The sequence below is a fragment of the Engraulis encrasicolus genome, chromosome 16 (genome assembly GCF_034702125.1).
Source record: "Engraulis encrasicolus isolate BLACKSEA-1 chromosome 16, IST_EnEncr_1.0, whole genome shotgun sequence".
Taxonomy (NCBI): domain Eukaryota; kingdom Metazoa; phylum Chordata; class Actinopteri; order Clupeiformes; family Engraulidae; genus Engraulis; species Engraulis encrasicolus.
Genome location: NC_085872.1, coordinates 1,570,965 through 1,594,408, shown reverse-complemented (window position 1 = coordinate 1,594,408; position 23,444 = coordinate 1,570,965). Strand labels below are relative to the sequence as shown.

Sequence of the window (23,444 nt, the reverse complement as noted above, 5' to 3'; positions counted from 1 at the left end):
ACTTGACTACAATTCTATTTGAAGAAGGACCAAAGCAGTTTTCTCACCTACCACATGAAAAACTATCCTGCTCAGACAATTAAAACACACATAGAGGGATGTGTTAAGTTGAGTTTCAGGGTTTCAGGTTTTTTTTTTTGTTTTGTTTTTTTGTTTTTTTAAATTCCATAAAGGCCCAATGTATAAAATGTGAAATCTCCAAAATGGTTAAAGTTATTTTTTTATTTTTTTTAACATTTTGTGTTAAGGTCCCACAAAGAGGTTAGATATAGCTGCAGCCTAGGGGACCCCACCTTCCAGGGGGCCCTGATTGCCAAAAAGTGAAAAATTGCAGTTCTAGCTCGTAATTATGACAGTCTTTATAATTATAATTCGTACATTTTGCACGAAATTTGCATGTGGGGGGACCCACAGCAACCTATAGCCTGGGGGACCCAGGCCATCTTAATCTAGCGCTGACAGCGGACAGTAGTGTCAGGAGTATTGACTGTAAATGTAGTAAATGAAATGTAAATTGTACATAGTGACAGTAAAAGGCATTCTATTCTATTCTATTCTATTCAATTCTATTCTATTCTATTCTATTCTATTCTATTCTATTCTATTCTATTCTACACATGCACACACACACACACTAGAGGATGACATTTTTTGGGAATTCCCGTGGGTCCCGCGGGTCCCGCAGGTCCTGCGGGATTCCCGCGGGATGGGATTCCAAATTTTAAAGATGAATGGGAGCGGTCAGGAGCGAGAATAAAGATGAATGGGAGCGGGCAGGAGCGGGAATACAAATGAAAGGGAGCGGGAATGCTCGCTTATTTTTTTCATTAAAAAAGCCTAGTTTTTTTGACGAAACGGGAGTGGGATTGATTTTGAGTGGGAGTGGGCAGGATTGGGAAACATTTTCAGGAGTGGACGGTATGGGATTTGTTTCTTTTACTCCAGTCCGGGATGGGACAGGATGGGATTTTTTTTCTGGGACCGGGATGGGACGGGAGTGAAAATCCACTCCCGTGTCATGCTCTAACACACACACACACACACACACACACACACACACACACACACACACACACACACACACACACACACACACACACACACACACACACACACACACACACACACACACACACACACACACACACACACACACACACACACACACACACACACACAGTAAAGCACAGCATAGTTTCATTGAATCACAATTATGATCGTAAGACAGTTGTGCATTTTTCTGTGTGCATAAACATATTGTTAAGTGCCAAATCCATGAACCTAAGTTACTGTCTCGATACTGTAACTGCTTGTAATATGCGGTTAAAAATGAGTAATACTATGAAATAATCTCTTCCCCTTTGCTGACTGCATGCCAGCCTTCTGATGGTAGCACTGTTTTTTTGTTTGTTTCTCAAACAGTTCCCAAAGATGGCCTGAAGAACCAGGCTGCCTTTGAGGAAATGAGAGTGAACTACATCAAGGAGATGAGGCGAGCTGTAGGCAAGGCCACCAACAACTCAGGCCAGACATGGCAGCGGTTCTTTCAACTGACCAAGCTTCTGGATGCTATGCATGATGTAAGTTCAGTACATATGGCAAAGGATTGTAAATTTGCACTTCTAGGTCACTTGTAGTAAAACAGCATTTTAATGATTTCATAGTGTTGCTCATACAGCTACTGTATACTTCATCAACTACACTGTCTTCCTATTCACTCACAGATCCAGTTCAAAATCCTCCTCCTCGTCTACAAAGCCCAGCACAACCTTGCACCCACCTACCTCACAAGTCTCCTCACCCCATACAATTCCGCCCTCACACTCCACTCCACTGATACACTCCTCCTTCCCACCCCCTCCACATACCTGTGCACCTGTGCACCATGGGCGACAGGGCTTTCAGTGTGGCTGTCCCCAAACTATGGAACGCACTCCTGCTGACAATTCGTCAATGTTCTACACTTTCCTCTTTTAAATCCAAGCTTAAGACACATCTCTTCACTAGCCTATTCATCACACAGCTGACATGCTTTTCCAAAACACAGCCGGCTTGGTCTCATTTTTCAAGTGGATCACGCATGGATTTCATATAGGCATTTTAGACTATGGCCATCTGGCAATTTTCTTGTAGCCTACCCATCTCAGGTCGATTTTTAAAAATCTGTACCAAACAACTGGTTTTCAAACTACCGACCTTGAAACTGCAAAACAGCCTAGACCCATGTGTTTACAAAACAGGGTCGCTCTTTGTTCATCACATGGTTCATTCAAAGCCCCCCGTGATCGTCTTTCCTACACTCCCCAGAACATAAAAATGAAAAGGTTACACATGTTCTTTCTTTTTTCCCTGTAGAATCTTAGCGCTCTTTATAAGGGGTGACAGTGCGGGTGCGGTACTGGAACTGAGAATAGAGGATGATCAAACAATAGCCATAAGTGATAGACAAGGATTTGCGTTATTATTCACATTTTCTGAAAAATGGCTACAAAACTAAACTAATGGGCTATGTCATTTATGAACAGCACTGTAGGTTTTCCTTCAGTTAATGTAAAGTGTATTTATTTAAACTTGAACATGTCCATAACGGAGCATAAAGAAATGGCTTGTAAGGAAAACATCTCAATTCACAATTACTGAATAATGTAAATGATCCAGCCACCCATAATGATTCCAGATTAGGCTTAGAACAGGGTGGTGACCAGTGTGCTTGGGGTTATTAGTAAGAGTGAGTAGCTCCACCCAGTGGTCCTTTGCTTCTGCATATCTAAGCTGACCCCTTCACCTGTCTGGATGCTTCATCTAACACACTCATGTTTCTCTCACTTGCATTGCCAGCAGGGTGTCAGTAAGGGATTTTAAGATTTAGGCTCACATTTTCGACATTGTATTGTCATGTCTTATGGCACATTCCAAGCCAAACTAGTGGGACATGGGGCTTCTCCCACCTCCTACTACAAAAATGCACTGGAACGACCTCCGACTGTCGAACTGGGGGGAACAGTTCTCACTGTAGGCCTACTCTCACATCAACAAATTGAAGTCGGAGGATAATGGCGGAGCCTGTGGAGACGTTATTTGGAATGTCAACAAATAAGCAAAACTTATTTATATGGCGTGAAATTGGGTCAACGTGAATGTCGCATATGGTACAGATAACATTATTTGGGCTTGCATAGCTCGTATCAAAACCAAAGTAAGTTAAACCACTGCCGTTGCTATGGTTGCTGAACTCCCACTTCAACTGTCTGGAATGCCTGGAGTGAGCTGAAAGACTGCAGGTAGTTTCCCATTAGTTTAGATTGTGTCTGAAAAGTGCCAATAGACCCTTGCAACATTAATTATCTAAGTTAGGTCTGATATAGTTGCAGTACTGGTCAAAAGTTTTAGAACACCCTTGTGTATTTCCAGTTATCTATTGCAATTCAGGTAGTGTCTTTTATGAAGATTCATAGATATTATGCTGCAGTGCTGCTCAAATGTTTACACACCCTGACAACGTTATTAACGTTGTTAGCGAGTTGCATTTGAATGTTAAAAATGGCAAAAACAACCCCGCGTTTCCATTTATTTATGTGCTAATCTTACTTAACCTAGTTAATGCAGTGAACACAATGACACCTATGACGCCTTGGCTATGACTGATGCAGCCTTCATTCTCCCGGGAATCCCAAGATCCCAAACGTAAAAATAACCTGTGACACAATGCCAGGTCAGGATTTTTTTTACATTGATCTCGTGTAGAAGTAACAAAGCCCGAGATACCCGAGTACACATCATTTTATGCAATTTGTGTCATGGCCATGGAGGCCGCATGTTCTTCTGCTGAAACAACAAACTTCAAGATCATGTTTTGGCGGTGCATGCATGATGTATTTTGGCATTATAATCACAATGTAGATCAAAATTAAAGACACACATCAGCAATCATGTCCCTGAGTATTGCAGTACATTTCACAGAATGTAGCCCTGTTTGTAGCAACAAAGAATAACAACAATGTGAATAGGCTCATGGCACAGTGATTGGCTCTGTCACATTGTTCAAAGGTAGGCCTACCTGTAGTGGCACCAGCGCACGTTCACACAGAAACCAGAATTGTCTTCAGTAGTGTCGTCACAGTGCCAGGATTCTTTCTAAGAAAATGAAGGCAACATGAGACATGGGAAATGCATGAGCAGCATTGTGTCTTTTCACAGAGTCTGTTATAAGGCATTAAGCACAGACCTCAACACTGTTGGTGTCATGAGGACAAAGCAGCATTATAATACACTGTGTCACCTTCAGTCTTAAATATATAACAACACGTTACAATACCCCATCACTGTTCTTATGAGCATATACAGCATTTTTATGTCAATAGATTACCCCATCATTAATTGGCCACTGAAGCTTCATAATGAACTGTCAGCTTTATGAGTGTAGTCATGAGTACTGTATGTACAACCACTTGTGGATGCTTGTCACTCATTATAAAGCATGAATTTGAATACTGAAGAGGGAGTTTAAAAAAATGCATGGAACCATTGAACACATTTGCGTTCCCACCTTTGCCAAAAATTCAAATTCAAAGTAACTGCTTGGCTTTCCACTCATCAGAATGAACCTGATGGGACTTGTTATTGTGAATTGACGATTGATTGCCCCGGCCATGTTTCAGTATACTGGGAAATGCACCTTTTGAGCATATGTTTTGCATGGACTGTTGAATTTCTGGAAATTAGAAATCAATTGTTGTTTGACGCTTTGTGTCTTTCAGCTTGTGGGGAGTCTGCTGGACTTCTGCTTCTACACGTTCCGGGAGTCTCATCTTCTAAAGGTGGAGTTTCCGGAGATGCTGGTGGAGATAATCAGTGATCAGATACCAAAGGTGGAGTCGGGCCTCACACAAACACTCTTCTTTCACAAGAAGTAACACACAGAAACCAGCATTTCTGGCTGTGACAGCAACGGGCAGAGGACATTGAAAAAAGAGAGTCTGGAAGCCACCACCATGTGTTGGAGATGCAAACAGAAGAATACTGGGAGCTGTAACAGAGAAAGCGTGCTTTTTACCAGTCACAGACCGAGAGAGAGAGAGAGAGAGAGAGAGAGAGAGAGAGAGAGAGAGAGAGAGAGAGAGAGAGAGAGAGAGAGAGAGAGAGAGAGAGAGAGAGATGAGACAGGCTGGTGTCAAAAATGACACATTTTGAATAATGTGTAACTGATTTTTTTTCAGAGCAGCAGTGGCATGCTCCTCATTGCCCCAAAGACAATTATGACAATTGTTTCTATGGATATAAAGCCATGCATTTTTTGGTAAAATAGGGCAAATTTATTCAACACATATACACCTACATACACACGCACTGCACACAACAGGCTTTGTGTTGACTCAGTTTGCATTTTCAATCATTCCTTGTGAAGATGAAAAAGTGGTTCATCCATAGAAAAGAGTATGTGGCTTATGCACACAATATAGTAAATATAACTTCAAAATGTGGCAATTTCAACACAATTTCAACATACTCCAAGGGCTATGACATTAAGAAAAACAGTGTCTAATTGGTATTTTTAAATGCAAAAAGAACGTTCACTTTAATGCCAATCATTAAAAACAATTAAAACATTGCATTACAATCAAGAACTACTTATGCAAACATTAGAATTAATAACGTGAATTTAAGACTTTTTATGAATAAAAAAATGTTTGGTATGTGAAAGGGCGAAATGAGTTGAACATGTGTCTTTTTGATACTATCAAATGAAGCTTAATGATGTGCATAAGCACCATAAATAATTTTGTAAGATCATATGAAAATATACTGGCACTACATCAGACATAAAGCACTTAAGTCTTGGCAGTAGCATATAAAAAGACATTCCAGACTACTGTAAGTTCAATGAAATCACCCCATGATTACTGCCAAATGGCAATTTACACTGAACAAATTCTAATAGCCACAAAAGGCTAAATAGCCATGCCTAGCATTAGAAAAGACTGCTTTTCCAGTAGGTGTACAGAACCTGCAATATTTATGCTAAGCTAGTGGAGTGCAATGCCTTTATGCTTGGCAAATGTTTGTAAACCCTGCAACATTTGCACAGGATTTACCAGTATACAGGCCTTTTTCAAAAATCCCCTCCTACATACTGGATAAAATAGTGTTTTCTATTTGCGTGTAAGTTTTTTTTCCCTTAAAAATGTAATAATAAACAATGAAACCAGAAAAAGTCTAAATGTTGTAAACTATTTTATATTAAAGGTGCTTCTTTTCATTAAAAAAAACAAGCAAATTTATCATACTTTATCAATAGCTGCACATGTACAGTACAGATACACAAGTAATACAACGCTAAACAAATCATATACTTTCTTCATACTGGAAAACAAAGCATTTTTTCAAAGAGTTAGCACTTAAAACAACTTTAGCAGAGCTTTCTGCATACATCTGGTACACAATATTTGCTTATGAAAAGTTTGTGGTTCCCAAATGTTCTAAGGACAAGGTTTGGGTTTATTTGAAATGCGCCAATTTTCTTAACATCTCTGGGCCAATTCTTGGTGAACACTGTCTATCTTGAGGTGTGCAATGTCCGAAGTCTATAGGAAAGTCTGCAGGGTCTTTGCCTCAAGTGCAGTAGAAGGTGCAACAGAGTGAAAATTGATGTTCAACCTGAATGTATGTGTGTGTGTGTGTGTGTGTGTGTGTGTGTGTGTGTGTGTGTGTGTGTGTGTGTGTGTGTGTGTGTGTGTGTGTGTGTGTGTGTGTGTGTGTGTGTGTGTGTGTGTGTGTGTGTGTGTGTGTGTGTGTGTGCGTGTGTGCGTGTGTGCGTGTGTGTTTCTTCCAGCCCTTTACTTTCCTGTTCTCTGTGAAAAAAGCTGACTGAAAGCTATGTTAACCCCCTTCTCCAGAGGGCATTGGTGGTTGTTGATGAGAAGAAGAAGATTTAGGTTTTTGACTGAACTAAGATTTGCACAAGGGATATAAATGTATAACTGATACATTAAGAAGACAGGAACTGTCTGGGACAATGTATCTGATGTATCTGGGTACGTGTGTGTGTGTGTGTGTGTGTGTGTGTGTGTGTGTGTGTGTGTGTGTGTGTGTGTGTGTGTGTGTGTGTGTGTGTGTGTGTGTGTGTGAGTGAGAGAGAGAGAGAGAGAGAGAGAGAGAGAGAGAGAGAGAGAGAGAGAGAGAGAGAGAGAGAGAGAGAGAGAGAGAGAGCAAGAGAAACAGCGAGAGAAACCTACCCTGTGCTTTATAAATCACTGATCACTGGCTCGTGCAGTAGGTGTTACTTGGCGCCACGATATGGCAGACCTAGCCTTTAGCTAATGGGATGAGCCCCTTTCTCTGTCTACACTCTGCTGTAAGACTAAGCGTTTGTGAAGGATAAATATAAGCTGGATGGATTTTTGTTTTCCATTCTTTTTCTTTTTGTTGTCTTTTCCCTTGTCTTTCCCTTTTGATAAATATATGTAAATCAGACTCACAAAAGGTTCATAGGCTGGGCTGTATAGGAAAGTATTTTTTGAAAGAATTATATTTTGCTGGAAAACAATATATTAATACTTTGTCTAAAAGATACAACAACAGTCTATGAGATTTTTTTTGTAAAGTGATAATGTTTATGCATGCTTTTGACCAGATGTTTACAGTGTATTTAAGAAGGGAAACCTGTGCCTTTTTACCCTCATAAGAATGGTTACCATTTTACAGTATCTGTTGTAAATAAATAAGTCCCAGTGTCACATTGTGATGGAGAGTTCTGCTTTCATCCATCTGTGGTTGGTACACTAGCCTCCTATGTGATTGTCTGTCTGGCGAGTTCCCCTGCTTTGTGGTTTTTGAGCAAAACCTGTGAGAATGAAAGAGAAAGATAAATGAATGTACTTTACATTATGACATACACTTTACATGAATGTTAGACTCACAGAGCGTTTTGTTTCCTTTTTGTTTAAAACAATGTGAATTTTAAGACTTTTCTCAGTATGGTGGTTTTGTACATTTGTTTTTAATTTCTTTTCTTTATGTGTCAATTCAACCTAAGCATAGTAAATCATTCAAAGACAGTTCCAATTCCATTGTGTAGATCCTTATGGATGGGTAGTTTATTTTGTTTACTTTATCCCTTGATATAACATTTTATTTAGCACTGCAGATTTCACCCAGGAGAAATTGTCATGCCATAGGAACAGGATATGGATGAACACGTGAAAGAAGGTGAAAGCTTGGATTGTATTACAGTTACATAGTACAGGGCACTGGCAGGCTGAGATAATGAGAAATTACTGGAATTAACTAAAATCCAAGGCAAGTACAGAACTGTTTTTGTTTTCTATTACACCCACCTTGCAGTAGTCACACATTGCCAGCTGCAGCACAGTGTACACCAGTGTTTTTCAACAATGGGGTCGGGACCCCATGTGGGGTTGACTGGAAACAAATGGGGTTGCCTGAAATTTCTAGTTCTGAAAAAAAATCTGAGATTTTCTGAAATATCGCTAGGTTTATTTGTTAGCTCACTCATGTTTTTTTTTCGGTTGCGGGGGGGAAAAAATGTGTATGGGGTCCCCAGATATTTGGGACATCAATATGGGGTTCAGGGCCAAAAAAGTTTGGGAACCCCTGGTGTATGCAGTGAAATGGCAATGGCAGTAACTGGTCATTCTTGGCGTATTTTACAGAATTAATAGGGAGTACAAGAGATTTTATCTGACATTGAGCTTGAAATCAAGTAAAGAAGGGTAGCAGACTCTCACACTTTCTGTGCTGATATATAGGTCGCTCAGAGAGCAATGCACTGTTACAGATTTTTTATTAGACCGCTTAATGAGTTAATTTCCACATGAGCAAAACTCTGAGTAAGATAGTTCTGATAACAAGTCACTACAGAGCCTGATGGTTCTGGGCATTGTTTAACCAGCTATTACCCTGTATTGCTACTCTATACTGCTGTGGTATACCAACACTATGCATTTGTATGAAGCACCTACCACAGAGAATGGACTTCTGCAGCTAAAACATACAGATTTCAGTAGGTAGCTTTTCAATCAGTATTTTGCAGCTGAGATGAGGTCTGTTCCTATTAATGGATGAGTGTTTTTTAACATCCCCGTAATGTGTCTTTCTGGTTTGTGTTGTTTTTGCCATCATTCTTGTTAAAACTGACCTTGTGTAAAGCAACAAAGCCATATCTCCTATTGTGATGCAAAATACATTTCCCTTTTCCTTACAAAATAACAGCTATGAAAATCAGAAATGTTTTTAATCCAATGCTTTGTACTATATTTGTCAGCAGTTGTCAACAAAGATCATCAATATTCTTGTTCATGACATAAAGGCAACATAAGCAACTAGTTCCTACAAACTGTATATCTTGCTGCAGATATTGCCATAACTATGTTTGCAAAATATCAAGGGATTCCAATAAACCCCCTAACTGACATGTAATTGTGTGTGCCTTTATTTCAATTCTCACTTTTTCTCAGAGTAAACCACAATCCTGGAGACTACGTAGATGGTAAGAATATGCAAAAGACAGTTGTAATTATTAAAGCAACATGGGTGAAAAGGGGCAAAAAAAACCATTGGCAAAGCCCTTAACACATTCTAAACATACAACGTAGAGCAACATTCAACTTCATACAAACCCGAATTCTGTTAGAGTTGGGACACTTGGTAAATTGTGGATGAAATATTCAATATGATGGAAAATAGTGAAAAGACAGCATATTTAAACCTGTTAAAACCCAGCAAAAAAGTGAAGTGAAAAGTGAAAGCCCATTGGGAAACTCCAACTCCCATTGTCATTGTGACACAGCACTCCACAGCACACAAGTGAACACTGCACACAACGAAATTGCATTTATGCCTCACCCGTGCAAGGGGGCAGCCCTCAGTGGCGCCCCATGGGGAGCAGTGCGGTGGGACGGTACCATGCTCAGGGTACCTCAGTCATGGAGGAGGATGGGTGAGAGCCCTGGTTGATTACTCCCCCCACCAACCTGGCGGGTCGGGAGTCGAACCGGCAACCTCTGGGATGCAAGTCTGACGCCCTAACCGCTCACCCATGACTGCCCTAGGAAAAAAATATTGCTTTGAAAGTATAGTGCTCATTTCAGATTTGATAAATGCAACATGTCTCTAAACAGGCAATAAAATGCTATTAGATGAAGCTTAAAACACAGAAGGAGGAACTTTTCAAAATGAATATTGACTGTCAACATGAATGTACATTGCTCCAAAAATAAAGGCAACACCAAAACGACGCAATGCTACATCTGTGATACCATCCCATTACAAAGCAACACTCATTGCAGCTGATTTAGCAGGGCTCTGGCAGTGCTCTACCTGTGCCACCTGGTACAAGGAAAGAGATGGCGATCCCAATGCTGGGTTGTAAACCATGGCCTCCTCCACGTCCCCTGGTGTACTTGCACTGCACTGGGGAACACAACAAACCTTCTTGCCACAGTGCACAGCACTACCTGAGCAAATACAGTGGGTGCATTCACTGGGTGCATCCCAATATGTGACCTTGCCTCCTCCACTTGTGCTTGTCTCCTCGTCCCGCCTCCTGGCCCCTCCTCCGTGGAGAAAACGATAAAGTTTCCCAGCTGTCAGCCTAGCCACAACAACTTTTGAGGGACTGTTTTTCATTCACCATAACAATTGCACACGAGAAAAAGACTACAATTGAGCTTTTGCAAGATATTGAAATATAATGCTGTTGTCAGTGATGTCATCATGACGAGAAGCGAGTGGAGGAGGCAAGTGGAGTAGGCAAGGTCCCATATTAAGATGCACTCACTATGTGGACTCCTGTCCTCCACTTGTACTTGTGGCCTCGTGTTGTGGCCTTGCGTTGCAGCCTCCATGGAGAAAACAATAAAGTTTCCTCGCTACCAGCCTATCTCCATTTTGTAGAATGTTGGGAAATTTACATTTTTGTATTGGGCATTCCATTGAATTGCATTACAAAATGCATTTTATAAAAAAGTATGTTCTCAAAATATTTTAATGGTAAGAATTCACACATAGGTAATAGGACCTCTGAACAGTCATTTCCAATAATAAAATGCAAAAGTCAAAAAATGGAGATACACCGTTTTGCAAATAAACCCTTCATATTGAAACAGTTGAAGAGTACAAGTATCCAGATACAATTATAGACAATAAACTTACATGGAAAGAAAATACTCTTGCAAGATACTCAAATGCACAACAGAGAATATTTTTTAAGGAAACCGCGTTGATACAGTGATTTTAAGATTGTTTTATCTAACTTTCATACAAAGTGTGGTCACATTCAGTGTTGGGGAGGTGGTCTTTCTGCTAAAAACAGACACATGCTGGACAAAATCACACACTTAGGTTCTAAAATAACTGGAACGGAAGTTTAAACTATTTCTGATGAGTACACTACCAGCTTGGCGTTTAAAATATTAGATGATCCCAGGGCCGGCCGGAGGCATAAGCAAACTATGCGGTGGCTTAGGGCCCCCCAAGCCACCAGGGCCCCCTGTGAGCAGCAAAGTTCCAGGTAGAAATTAATTGTCCTCCAGTTTCCCTAGCCATATTTTTTTACTCATGTGCCATTTACTATGATGAATGAAACAGGAGCCACTATATATCGAGTATGGGGGGTCCCAGATTAATTTTTGCTTAGGGCCCTATAAAGGCTTGGGCCGGCCCTGGATGATCTATCCCACCCCTCCTCTTTGAATACTCCCTTCTCCCATCTGGACTTAGATACAGGTTACCCCTTTTTAAGACTAATAGAGGGTTAACTTCCTTTGTGCCTAGAAGCATCCAACTGTTCAATAAGTTAAGTTCAGGCAGATTTAATATAACAACTTTAATAAATGTATTAAAAGATTTTAATTTAATTATTTCTATTTAAGCCTTTGTTATTCTCTCTGCCATGATTTTTACATTTTCATTTGAATCTACTTTGTACGCTATGTTTGTTTTTTAGTCTTGTCCTTGTATAATGTTGTAATTGTCTGTATGTCCAAGTGTTCCCAAAACACAAAACAAATTCCCCCTGGGGCAATAAAGGTATATTCATTCATATTCATTCATTCATTCATTATTCTGGGAGGAGACTACCACTGGTACTGAGCATTGGAAGGCTGTTTCACCGCGTTGGTCCCACCAGCAATCGAAAGCAGCTCGTTTAAGGTCGTACAGAGATCATCTGGTAGACTGAGCCCTGGCTTCTTGGATAGTCTTGATGACATTCTCAGGGAGCCCCGTGGCATTCATGTTAAAACGTTCCATAGCCAGGCCCATGGTGCCCCCCGTGGGTCGGAGGAGCCGTGCTCTGTTCAAGCTGAAATGTTCAGAATATGTTCAGAATACCTTAGGAATAATGTTCTAAAAGTCCACAAGAATCTAAAATCGTGTCCAAAATTCATAATATTTGATCTTTTAGCTCAATAAATGTTCAATGGGTGGATGGATTTGCCACAAATCTTCTGTGCTAACACGCTATAAGAGTAACATACTCCTCATAAAGTTCACTAATTTGAACATTTAGCCCCTTTTCTGAAATATCCACAATTAAGTAGAGTGGTTCTCATCATGTTTTATGTTGTCTTCATTATTTGGATAATTTTAATTTCGTCTCAACTAGCTTTTTAATGGCCGTCTATGGGCATTAAAGACTAACACATAAGTTTAAAATTCCATTTGACCAATGTACAGTCTCCAATGATCAGTTAAACTAAACATAGGCCTATAAATAAGGCATTGACAATAATCTCACACACACACACACACACACACACACACACACACACACACACACACACACACACACACACACACACACACACACACACACACACACACACACACACACACACACACACACACACACACACACACACACACACACACACACACACACACACAGGCACGCACACACACACACACATTTTCTTCAGTGTGTTGAGTGATGGCTTGTGGAAAGAAGCTGTTTCCTAGTCAGCTTGTGCATCACCACATGCTTCCCTGATAGTAGTAAGGAGAACAGTTTGTGTGTTGGGTGAGAGGGTCTTTGATATTGCTCTCTTGGAACAGAGTGAAGTGTACAGGTCCTGAACGGCTGGTTAGGGGTGATCTGATTATCTTTTTTTGCAGTCCTCACCACTCTCTGTAGTGCCTTCTTGTCTGCAGGTGCCGTGCCAGACAGCTGCCGTTGCAGACAGAGAGGCTGCTGGTCAGGATGCTCTCAATGGCACCCCTGTAGAAGGTGATGAGTGCAGATGTGGGGAGGTTGGCTCTTCTCATCCTCCGCAGGAAGTTAAGTCGTGTCTGTGCTTTTTTGACCAGGGAGGTGGTGTTTGTAGTCCATGTGAGGTCATCTGTGATGTGCACTGTGGAACTTTGTGCTTTTCAAGACTCCACAGTACTGCCATTGATGATGAGTGGGATGTATATTGGTTGTTCTCTCCTGAAGTCCACAGTTCTTTCTTTCTTTTTTGAACTTTTGTTGTTGTTGATACATTGATTGGTGTATCTCCTCTCTGTATGCTGTAAAAAAAACCTACGAACACATTCTACGGGTGCATTCCAATATGAAGGCTTCCGTCCTTCCTTGCTCGCCTGCTTGTGACCTCATGGTGACGTCACAGACGAGATAAAATTCATTCAATACCTAGCAAAATTTCCTGGAAATGTCATTTCCTCATTTGCAATTGAGATGGTGAATGAGGAATGAAGAACAGTACCCCAAAAATGGTTGTGGCTAGGCTGACAGCGGGGAAACCTAATTGTTTTCTCCACGGAGGCGGGGCATCAGCAACATGCGAGGCCACAAGCACAAGTGGAGGGCAGAAGTCTGCATATTGGAATGCGCCCTGCATCTCTAAGTGGTAAGGGGTGTAAGAGTTCACTGGTTCACTTACCAGTTCATGTGTTTATTGAGTGTGTGGAGAGAGAGAGAGAGAGAGAGAGAGAGAGAGAGAGAGAGAGAGAGAGAGAGAGAGAGAGAGGAGAGAGAGAGAGAGAGAGGGTGAGAGAGAGACAGCAGAGAGAGAGAGAGAGAGAGAGAGAAGCAATAAAGAGACAAGCGAGCGAGAGATGGAGGGATAGATAAAGAGAGAGAGAGAGAGAGAGAGAGTGTTTTGTGTGTTAGTGCCCAATATTTTGTGTAAGCCCCTCTCAATACATCTGGGTAGTCTGGTTATGGAAGAAATGCTGGGCCTATTTTACGCTATGAGGTGTGTGCATGTGTTCATTTTTAAGTTTTGTATATCATACTATTCTTCTTGAGCTGTCTGAATATGGGTGTCATGATTGATGACTATCCATCATTCTCTCACCACATAGCCTCTGTTGCCCGATCATGCTGCTTCTCACTGTACATTAAAAAAAAAAAATCTGTACCTGACTCAATATGCCACTTAGCTTCTAGTATAGGCCATGGTCATCTTTTGCCTTGACTACTGCAACTCCCTCTTGATTGGTCTTCCAGCCTGTGCAATGAGACCCTTGCGAATGGTCCAGAATGCGGCGGCGGCGCGTCTGGTGTTCACCCAACCCAAAAGGGCGCATGTCACAACCATTTTTCGTCACCCTAGATTCTCTTCCGAGAGAGCCTCTACTCACCTCTAATCATGGGTACTAACTTGCACTACATTTCATAAGTCCTCCATTATTTCTCTGCTCTCTATCGGTTCTACATTACTTGTCCACTGCTGTATTCTACTGACCCCTCACTCTTGCTTGAATGTCCTCCTTGTAAGTTGCTTTGGTTAAAAGCATCAGCTAAATGTAATGTAATGTAATGTAATATGCCCAAGTACACACATCTCGGGCGGAGAAGGGGGTGTGGCATGGGGGCCAAAAACCCTGTGCCTCACCACTAAGGGGGCCCCCTACCAACGACTTTGGATCACTAAACACTTAGCAGAATTCCCTTTTGCGTCATTTCCTGTACAAAGTTGTTCAGTATTGTGCTAAACAATATATTTATTGTGAAACCACTACACAGCAAGAACATTTGACCGGACACTATTTATAGCCCATTACGATGGCAGACTCTAGCACAGTGTTTCCCAACCAGGGGTACGTGTACCACTAGGGGTACGCGAGCATACTGCAGGGGGTACTTGGGAAAATTTAATTTGAACAAATACATGGAGCAAAGTCACACTGGAATAGAAAAAGCAATGTAAAATATGAGTCAGGGGATACTCATGGTACAATGAAATGGCTTGGGGGGTACATGAGACACAAAAGGTTGGGAATCACTGCTCTAGCATGACGGTGGGACTATAACCACTAGCAAAGTAGTGGTACTTTCAGTTAACATACAGTGCCGTGCGTATGTTGCCCCCTTACTGATTTTTTTCTTTTTTGCTTATTTGGCACACTTAACACTTTCAGATCACCAAACAAATGTAAACATTAAACAAGGATGACCCAAGCAAACATAAAATGCAGTGTTTCAGTGATTATTTCATTTGTTAAGAATGCCAAAAAAACCTGCATCACCCTGTGTGGAAAAAGTAATTGCCCCCTGAACCTCAGCCGCAACAAATTTAGTAAAGTGTCAAGAACTGACGAGCAGTCTTGCACATCGCTGTGGATGAATTTTTGCCAACTCCTCTTTTCATAATTGATTAAGAATCAGTGGAGGATTCCCCTGCATGAACACAAATGAATTGTTATAAATGGATGGCTGGACATTATCCTTCAGGATTTGCTTGTAAAGACCTGTATTCATGCTTACTTCAATCATAGCTGGTCATCCATGTTCTGAGGCAGCAAAACAGCCCCAAACCATTTAACTCCCACCACCATGTTTTACTGATGACATGGAGTTCTTTTTATCAAATGCAATGTTCATTTTACAGCTGTTGTTACAGGAGGCTCTCCTTTCAACTTTTCTTACATTTGTCCGCAGAATATTTTCTCAGAAACGTTTAGGGTAAAATAACGTGAGAGACAACATACTGTGATTAATAAAACATTTTATTGGTTTAACCTTGATCAGGATATCCCATAATATAAAAGTGAAATGCACTCCAAGACCAAACAAACATGATCAACCTCTGTCTTAAATTAGCAAGCAAACATTGCATGAAGACGAAGATCATAAAAAGAAAAGGCTTTCAAGGTAATGAAAAGAGGTAACAAGATAGGTGAAGATTTGGACAGTGGTTAAAGTCACTGATCCCCACAGCAGTGGAGATCTTCATTGGACCCAACCATAAAAGTGCACCTGGAAATCCTTTTTTCCCCCCCACAACAAAGAGATAGCATTTCAGACGTGTAGTGTAATGTAGTGGTGCATTTGGATGTAGTGCACAGGTCATTATATAATATATATTTTTGCCTTTTAAAGTAAATCACTTATATACATCATTAAAATACTTGCTCTGCCCAAAACCTTTGGACGGCGTCAAATGTGGATGGACACTGGCAACTTGGAGGAAATTAAAATACATTTTTGCTGGAGTGAAATATTTTTAAGGTAACAAGACAAAATTGAAAAATCAAGCAAAACAAAATAGACCTTTATCCTTTAAAAACACCAGAATATAAGAAGTATAGTTGTAAAATCTGCATGCATTGTACAAATAAAATAATAAAAAAACACTCGTGCAGAATTTCCTTACGGATATTATGAAATAAAATATAGATAATAAGGCTGGGAATCAAAGGAAATATTGCATTCCAGGAGCCCAGAATGTCTGTGGGCAGCTCCCAAACACACAGTCATGTCTGGGGTTTCCATCAGCGTGCTGTTTTCACCTCTCTCCCAGTGACGTTAGCAGCCACACATGCTGTCTCTTCTTCACTCCTTCTCTCATCAAGTCAATCTGTGTCCAATTGAAATGCACATTTTTGTCTCTTCATGAAGAACAGACAGATGGGTTTTTAATAAAGTACATGAAGCAAGAAAAAAAATCTCACTGTGACCATGGATACCATGCATAAAAGGAGTGCCGTGTGTGTGTGTGTGTGTGTGTGTGTGTGTGTGTGTGTGTGTGTGTGTGTGTGTGTGTGTGTGTGTGTGTGTGTGTGTGTGTGTGTGTGTGTGTGTGTGTGTGTGTGTGTGTGAATGCGTTACAACATCTCCACATAGTTTTCAGGGATGAGACCCTTCTTCCCCTCCAGAACTCCTTCCAGCCATCCGGGCTCTCGGGACGGGCCCACTGCAAGACAGGTGACATGCATACAATTCAGAATGACTGACATAAAAAACTGTCATAAAAAGAAAGAACAAAATAAATGAATAACAGCACTTATGTATTTAATCCTGCATTGCCAAAGAGTTGGATGTTGTTTTAGAAATGCATGCCTGGCTATTTGTTATTTATTCATTTATTTTTATACTGCAAGCAATCAGTCTAGTCTTCATCAAACAGCCTTTGTCAGGGTCCAACTGATTAAAACTCTTTTCCCCCTATGACATGTAGCTAAGACTGATCGGTGTTAAAGTGATTTTGCAGTTGAATGGTTCAATGTTAGCAATGACAGCAACCACTCAGAGTTGGGAACAAACTGTGAGGCTAGCCATCAGAAGTGATGAGCAAGGAAACACGCACAATATTTGCCTATTAGTTTTATCAGGCGGTGGGATAGAGGGGAAAAATCAGACAAAACCATTTACTTTTTTGAATCAATGCAATTTAATGTCATTGCATTAAGTTGGAACAAAAAAAGCAAGATTAGCGCTATTCACCCTTATCATTTCATCCTTTTGATTTGATTTTGATTTTCCGACTAGTCACTGTCTTTGTTTCTGTCTCTGATTACAACTTTCTTCTCTTACCCCTGGATTGCTCTTTGGGTTTTCTTTCAATTGTCCTTCTCTTTTGTAGTGCTTCCATGTCTAATGAATGTCCATTCTGACCTATTTGTTCCCTACTCTGTGGAATCTAATGAACGAATGTGCTGTACCGTTCAGCCCTTATCTTGTGCTGTGTGGCGCTGTTATGGGCTGGGCTCAGGAGGCGGAGTAATGACAGAGGGCTGACACTCACCATCATGGAAGATTGCTCCAGCCTGGAAGGAGAGCTCCGAGTCATGCTCCGCCTCACAGGGGTAGACGGCCTTGGCCTTCCGCAGGCTGACACTGAGAAATGGAGACAATCAGTGAGGGGTAGAAACTCCGCCTTATAGCTCAGTGTGTGTGTGTGTGTGTGTGTGTGTGTGTGTGTGTGTGTGTGTGTGTGTGTGTGTGTGTGTGTGTGTGTGTGTGTGTGACATGTGTCACACAGAGTGCTGTATACTACACCTGCAGACATGGTATTGTGACGGTAGATAATCATGTTCAATCTAAATATGCATGCCAGCCAATCTATGTGAGCCTATTGTTATTTTTAGCTGCCATCTAGCCATGGTTAACTAACCTGTCTGCAATATCGATTATTATTATATGGTGTGACGTCATCGGTCGAATGCTCCATTCATTTCAACGGGGCTCCCCAACGTTCGCACGTCTGTTATTTTTCGATAACGGACGGGTTGGTCTATAACAGACCGCCGTCAATGGCAACAAGACTTTTCACTGCTAAAGCGACTTTTCAACAAGACTCTAATCAGCTGCTGTGATAGACAACACCTGTTGTCCTCCTGGCTACCTAGCTGTTGCCTAGCGGTGTTCCACAACGGCACTGTTTTGTTTTGCGCAGCAACAATCTTAACATTAAATAGGCCTAAAGAAATGTCCCCGCCATGTGTGAATCATTTAAGTATATCCATATAATAAGCGGGTTAACTTTCGGCGAGTCGGTCGCTTTGTGGAATAGCAGCACTTCAGAGAGAACAAGACCCCTCCGCTCCGCGTCGGGGTCTAAAGATTCTCTCTGTCGTGCTGCTATTCCACGGTAGCGACCTTCTCGCCGAACGTTAACCCTTACGTAAATTTATTTGGCTTTATACCCCAGTTTACCTTAACATTTCCTATCATGTGAGTGAAAGCAAAGCAACCTGTGCCACACAATTAATACAAAGGAATGCAATATTTATATAGACATTACTTTGGTATACTGGACATGAAACCATTGGAAAGCTCTATTCCAGCTTTTTCCAATGATGGGTCTACGAAATTTGTGCACTCACACTGCTCTCTCAATAAGAAATTCCAGTCAAAGTAGCTGCATCAATGTGTACACTTCAGCATGTTATCTGATGGGAATTCATGACGGATTGTCTTATCCATGTACAGTGTACAGTCAGAAGTGTCATACACTATTGGTCAACAGTTAAGGGTCACCTCACTTTCCACCCACTATACTTTTAACTTTTCTGCTTTTTAAATTCAGTTTCTTCCGTTTCAGTTTCAGTTTTAATTCATTTTTTTTTTTTCACCTTTCTTAATAAAGGGAACTGAAATCACATTAATGTCTCTTTTTCAAATGAGCCCTGGCCAAGGCAGTAGCAGCAGCACATATTTACATTACAACAGACAGAATAAAAGATACAGAAAAACAAACAGTGTGGGACCGGACAATGTAAAACAAGGTTAGGAGTTGAAAACAGAAAAGTACGAAGTGAATACATGAAACGAGGCTAGAAGTTGAAAACAAATGCAAACAGTTTCGAAGGTGTGGGTGAGCTAAGATTTTAATTTAAATTCCATGACTTTCCATGACTGGAAAAACCTCTATTGAATTCCCATGATATTCCAAGAATTCCATGACCAGTGGGAACCCTGATTAACAAATACATGATCAATGTGATAATTTGGATGCTATATGGAAGGTATAGATGATATGGATAGGGTTCATTCAGAGGTCCCGTTAAAGAAGAAAATCAGGGCATACAAAATCTACAGTATATACAGTAAAAAATACAGTATAGAGTATATTCTGCTAGTGTTAATGTAAGGTGTGGACAATGGAATGAGGAGCGCTGGCAGAGATGAGCTCATGTGAGACTTACCTTTCCTCTGCTGGCTCACCATCCGTAACTGCCCTTGGGGCTTTGGTGGAGGAGGCCTGGGTCGTATCCGAGGGAGGTGTATCACAGTTCATCCACGAAGCCGTGGCAGAGCACATCCTACACACATGACACAAAACTTTCACAGCCTGACAAAATAGTCTTACCAATACACTGTATGCGTCTCAGTTAGTGTGTCAAAATATTAGTGGCTGATCAAACATATTTCATAAACTTATCAACATACAGTATACAAGATAACAAACAACAAACAAACAGCTGTCAGGGGTGGAAAAAAAAACAATTCTATATACAAGTGTATAAACAAGGTCAAGTGAATTGAATTCTAAAATTGTAAAAAGAAAGATCTGTGTGAGTAGAAAAAAATAGGTGTGAGAGATGGTAATCCTGGCACTGTGTTTATCATTTGTTGAGAATATGTTTGCAAACGTGTCTGGATTAGGACTGCACCTTCTTAAAATGACTCGTGCTACTGGAGTTACAGTGGAAATGTACAGAAACCAAGTACTCAGCAAACATTAACATGCCTTCACTGACTACTCTGACAGCACTAGTCTCTCCTCCTAGCTATATTTCCTTCTCCCCTGCACCTCTGTCTCTGTCTGTCTCTCTCGCTTATGCCCTCATTGCAGCTAGAAATACACCAACCAGAGGACCACATAATACCAGCATAAACTGCAGTCAGAATAAGATGGTGTCCTATTATTGAACAAATAGATGAAACATGGAGGTGAGTTGCAAATGATTTGCAAGGCGAAATATGGATTAAATCTGAAACATGAGGTGAGAACAGGAATTAACATTGCTAAAAGGTATTATGCAAGTCTCGTCTCATGTGTTCAAACAATAGCTCCTACACCAAGCACAGCAGCCAATGTTTTTTTCAGTGAGATTCTCTGATAAAAAAGACGACTTAAAATAGGACATGATGGTCTATACTGCAGCACAGCTCAGGTAATGTGCTCTGATCTGATTGTAGATTAACAGATTTTGCAGCGTTTTTGTGGAAACACAGTAGACTGACATGTACGCACACATACATGCACACACATGTATGCCCATCCGTAACAATAGAGAGCATATTCAGCCAGACGGTGCAAAAAAAAAAAAAGTGGGTGATGGAGCAAAGACACAGCAAGGCAGACAAATAAGGAAAGGCTGAGTTAAGAGAGGTGGGTAGAGGAGAAGCCAGCCAGTTGAGAGAAGGAAACAAAAGAAACAAGAGTGAGGAAAAAGACTAAATAGAGAGCAAGGAAAAGCAAAAGACAGGGGAAAAGTCAGAGGGATTCAGCGTCAAGACGGCTGGGACAGTAGATGAGTGTGGGTGATTAATGGTTCTGCAGTTGGTGAGCAGTAGCAGCAGGAGTCTCTAGCTCACTGCAGTGCAGCACAGACTCACATTAACCCTATGACACAGGCCTGCTGTCTCTCTCTCTCTCTCTCTCTCTCTCTCTCTCTCTCTCTCTCTCTCTCTCTCTCTCTCTCTCTCTCTCTCTCTCTCTCTCTCTCTCTCTCTCTCTCTCTCTCTCTCTCTCTCTCTCTCTCTCTCTCTCTCTCTCTCTCTCTCTCTCTCTCTCTCTCTCTCTCTCTCTCTCTCTCTCTCATAGATTGAGACCTTGCACATATACTACCTGAAAAAGACAGAGAGACAGTCATGTATTCATTTGAAAATCTGAAAGCAAAGCACTTTCCCTATACCTTACCTACCATGGCAACCAAGAAAAGAAAATTATCTAGCTCAGGTATGTTTTTTTTATCCATGACAATTAATTGAGTAAGATCGATCAAATAAAATTAATTAATTAATCACCAACGTGACTGGTGAGAGATCCAGTTGAAACATGAAGCGGTCATGAGGAAGTGCATGTGAAGAGGGGTGTGACGAGTGGGAACATTTCAATATCCTTTGTGTTCACAAAGGCACTAAATAAAATGTGATTCTATGTGGTGCTACAGTTCTAACTTTGTTATTGAGTTACCATCTCAACTGTGTGTACGCATCTACAGTATGTTGCTGTCAAGGATGTTTGCACGTTTTGCCTTTGGATGTACCAACGCAAAGAATCAATGGGCAAGCCTAGACAAATACTAAATTCTAAATAAATACTTAACACATTTGCACTAATTTAGGAGCATAAATGTGTCACCATATGACACAAACCACTGTAACAAATTGCCTTTTGGTTTACATTTGGGCCTTTATTCAATGTAAATGTTCATATAATCTCAAATGATTTAGTAAATATATTAACAAATTGTCACCACTAAAAGTACTGTAGACTAGAGATATGAAGTGAAGAAAAAGACTAGACTAGAGACACTTCATGGATCACGAAGGAAATGGAGGCTAACATGCCAGTAAAGAGGTCTGCTAGATAAACTAGTCTCAAATACCAGTAATCCTGGAAATACAATACAATTCAACAATGACCTCATAAATAAAGAATCCTGAAAGATTATACACCTATTCTTTAAAATGTTTCACTACAGCCTTCCTAGGTGCCAGTGACTAGTGACTAAGTGACCTTGAATATAACGCACAAAAATACCCTTCAGTCAGAAACCTTCACAGGAGCAGGCAGGCAGAGTTGTTTATTGTGTTCTAGGGCTGGCCACAGCTACATAGGACCCTGGAACATCATAGTAAGCACTGAGAAAGTATTAGAAGGCAACACAAGTACCACAACACCTGCTGACACAAAACTAGGAAGGCCTTCCCTAAAGGACAGCAGCCACAGCAAGAGTAAACAAGATAAACATGGTGCCATGTCGACAACATTTACACGGCCAACTGCACAGCCACCTGTCCTGCCTGCAAATGAGAAGTCAGATTTATAGTGCAGCATGGCGACGATCCCCTTCTCTCCTCCAGCAAAATGAGGAGACTCAACGGTAGTTACATAATGTTAGTTGGCTGGAGGAGTCAAGCCCCTGGATATACTGTTAAGAAACTGCCATAACTACAATTGGCCTGTGTCCAAAAGAATGACTTTTTCCAAAGTTAAAGTTTTGGAGCTTTCATTTTGTCTCTCTAACTTTTCAATATCTCCTGCATGACAGTGTGTGGCTAGTGAAAGAGTGTGTGACTGTGAGAGGCAGACAGATCGGGAGAAAGAGACAGCACGACAGCGAGAGAGGAGGAGAATAAGTTCATTCCAAGGTGCCTGTTGTAGTATGGCAGTACAAGGACCAAATTTCTCCTGCACCATCAGCATTCAACACAAGCACTGCAGCTGGAAGTCACTCTTAAGGACTGAGGCAGAAGAGTAGACCAACAGACAGATGGACAGAGACGGTGACAGACAGAGAGAATGATGAGACTGAATGAGAAGGCAGCTAAGACAAATAATATGAGGGAGAAAGCAAAAAAAAAAGTGGAGGAGCAGTTTTGCGCAGTAATATGTCTTAACAGAACAAAACAATTACATTGAGAATTAAAACAAATCAGTGAAATATACAAAAAAAACAGTTGCCCTGAGATGAGCTCTGCTCTAGCCAGAAATGATTTTAGCTTCAGATATACTGTTTAATTTGAG

At 41.0% G+C, this 23,444-nt stretch overlaps 2 protein-coding genes across 3 annotated transcripts in view; one reads left to right on the top strand and one right to left on the bottom strand.

Moving 5' to 3' along the window:
- nr3c2 (nuclear receptor subfamily 3, group C, member 2) overlaps window positions 1–6,702 on the top strand; it is a 78,820-nt gene extending 72,118 nt beyond the window's left edge. The window contains exons 8-9 of the mRNA XM_063218223.1: window positions 1,423–1,580; window positions 4,758–6,702. Coding sequence (XP_063074293.1) covers window positions 1,423–1,580; window positions 4,758–4,913 — 314 coding nt within the window. The 3' untranslated portion in view covers window positions 4,914–6,702. The remainder of the gene's footprint in view (window positions 1–1,422; window positions 1,581–4,757) is intronic.
- Window positions 6,703–15,951: 9,249 nt separating this feature from the next.
- Window positions 15,952–23,444, bottom strand: part of arhgap10 (Rho GTPase activating protein 10) — a 47,656-nt gene continuing 40,163 nt past the window's right edge. For both annotated transcript variants that reach the window (XM_063218221.1, XM_063218222.1), the window contains 3 exons: window positions 19,891–20,007; window positions 17,988–18,079; window positions 15,952–17,156 (listed from right to left, as the gene is read on the bottom strand). In XM_063218221.1, the coding sequence (XP_063074291.1) occupies window positions 17,068–17,156; window positions 17,988–18,079; window positions 19,891–20,007 (298 nt within the window). In that variant the 3' untranslated portion in view covers window positions 15,952–17,067. The remainder of the gene's footprint in view (window positions 17,157–17,987; window positions 18,080–19,890; window positions 20,008–23,444) is intronic.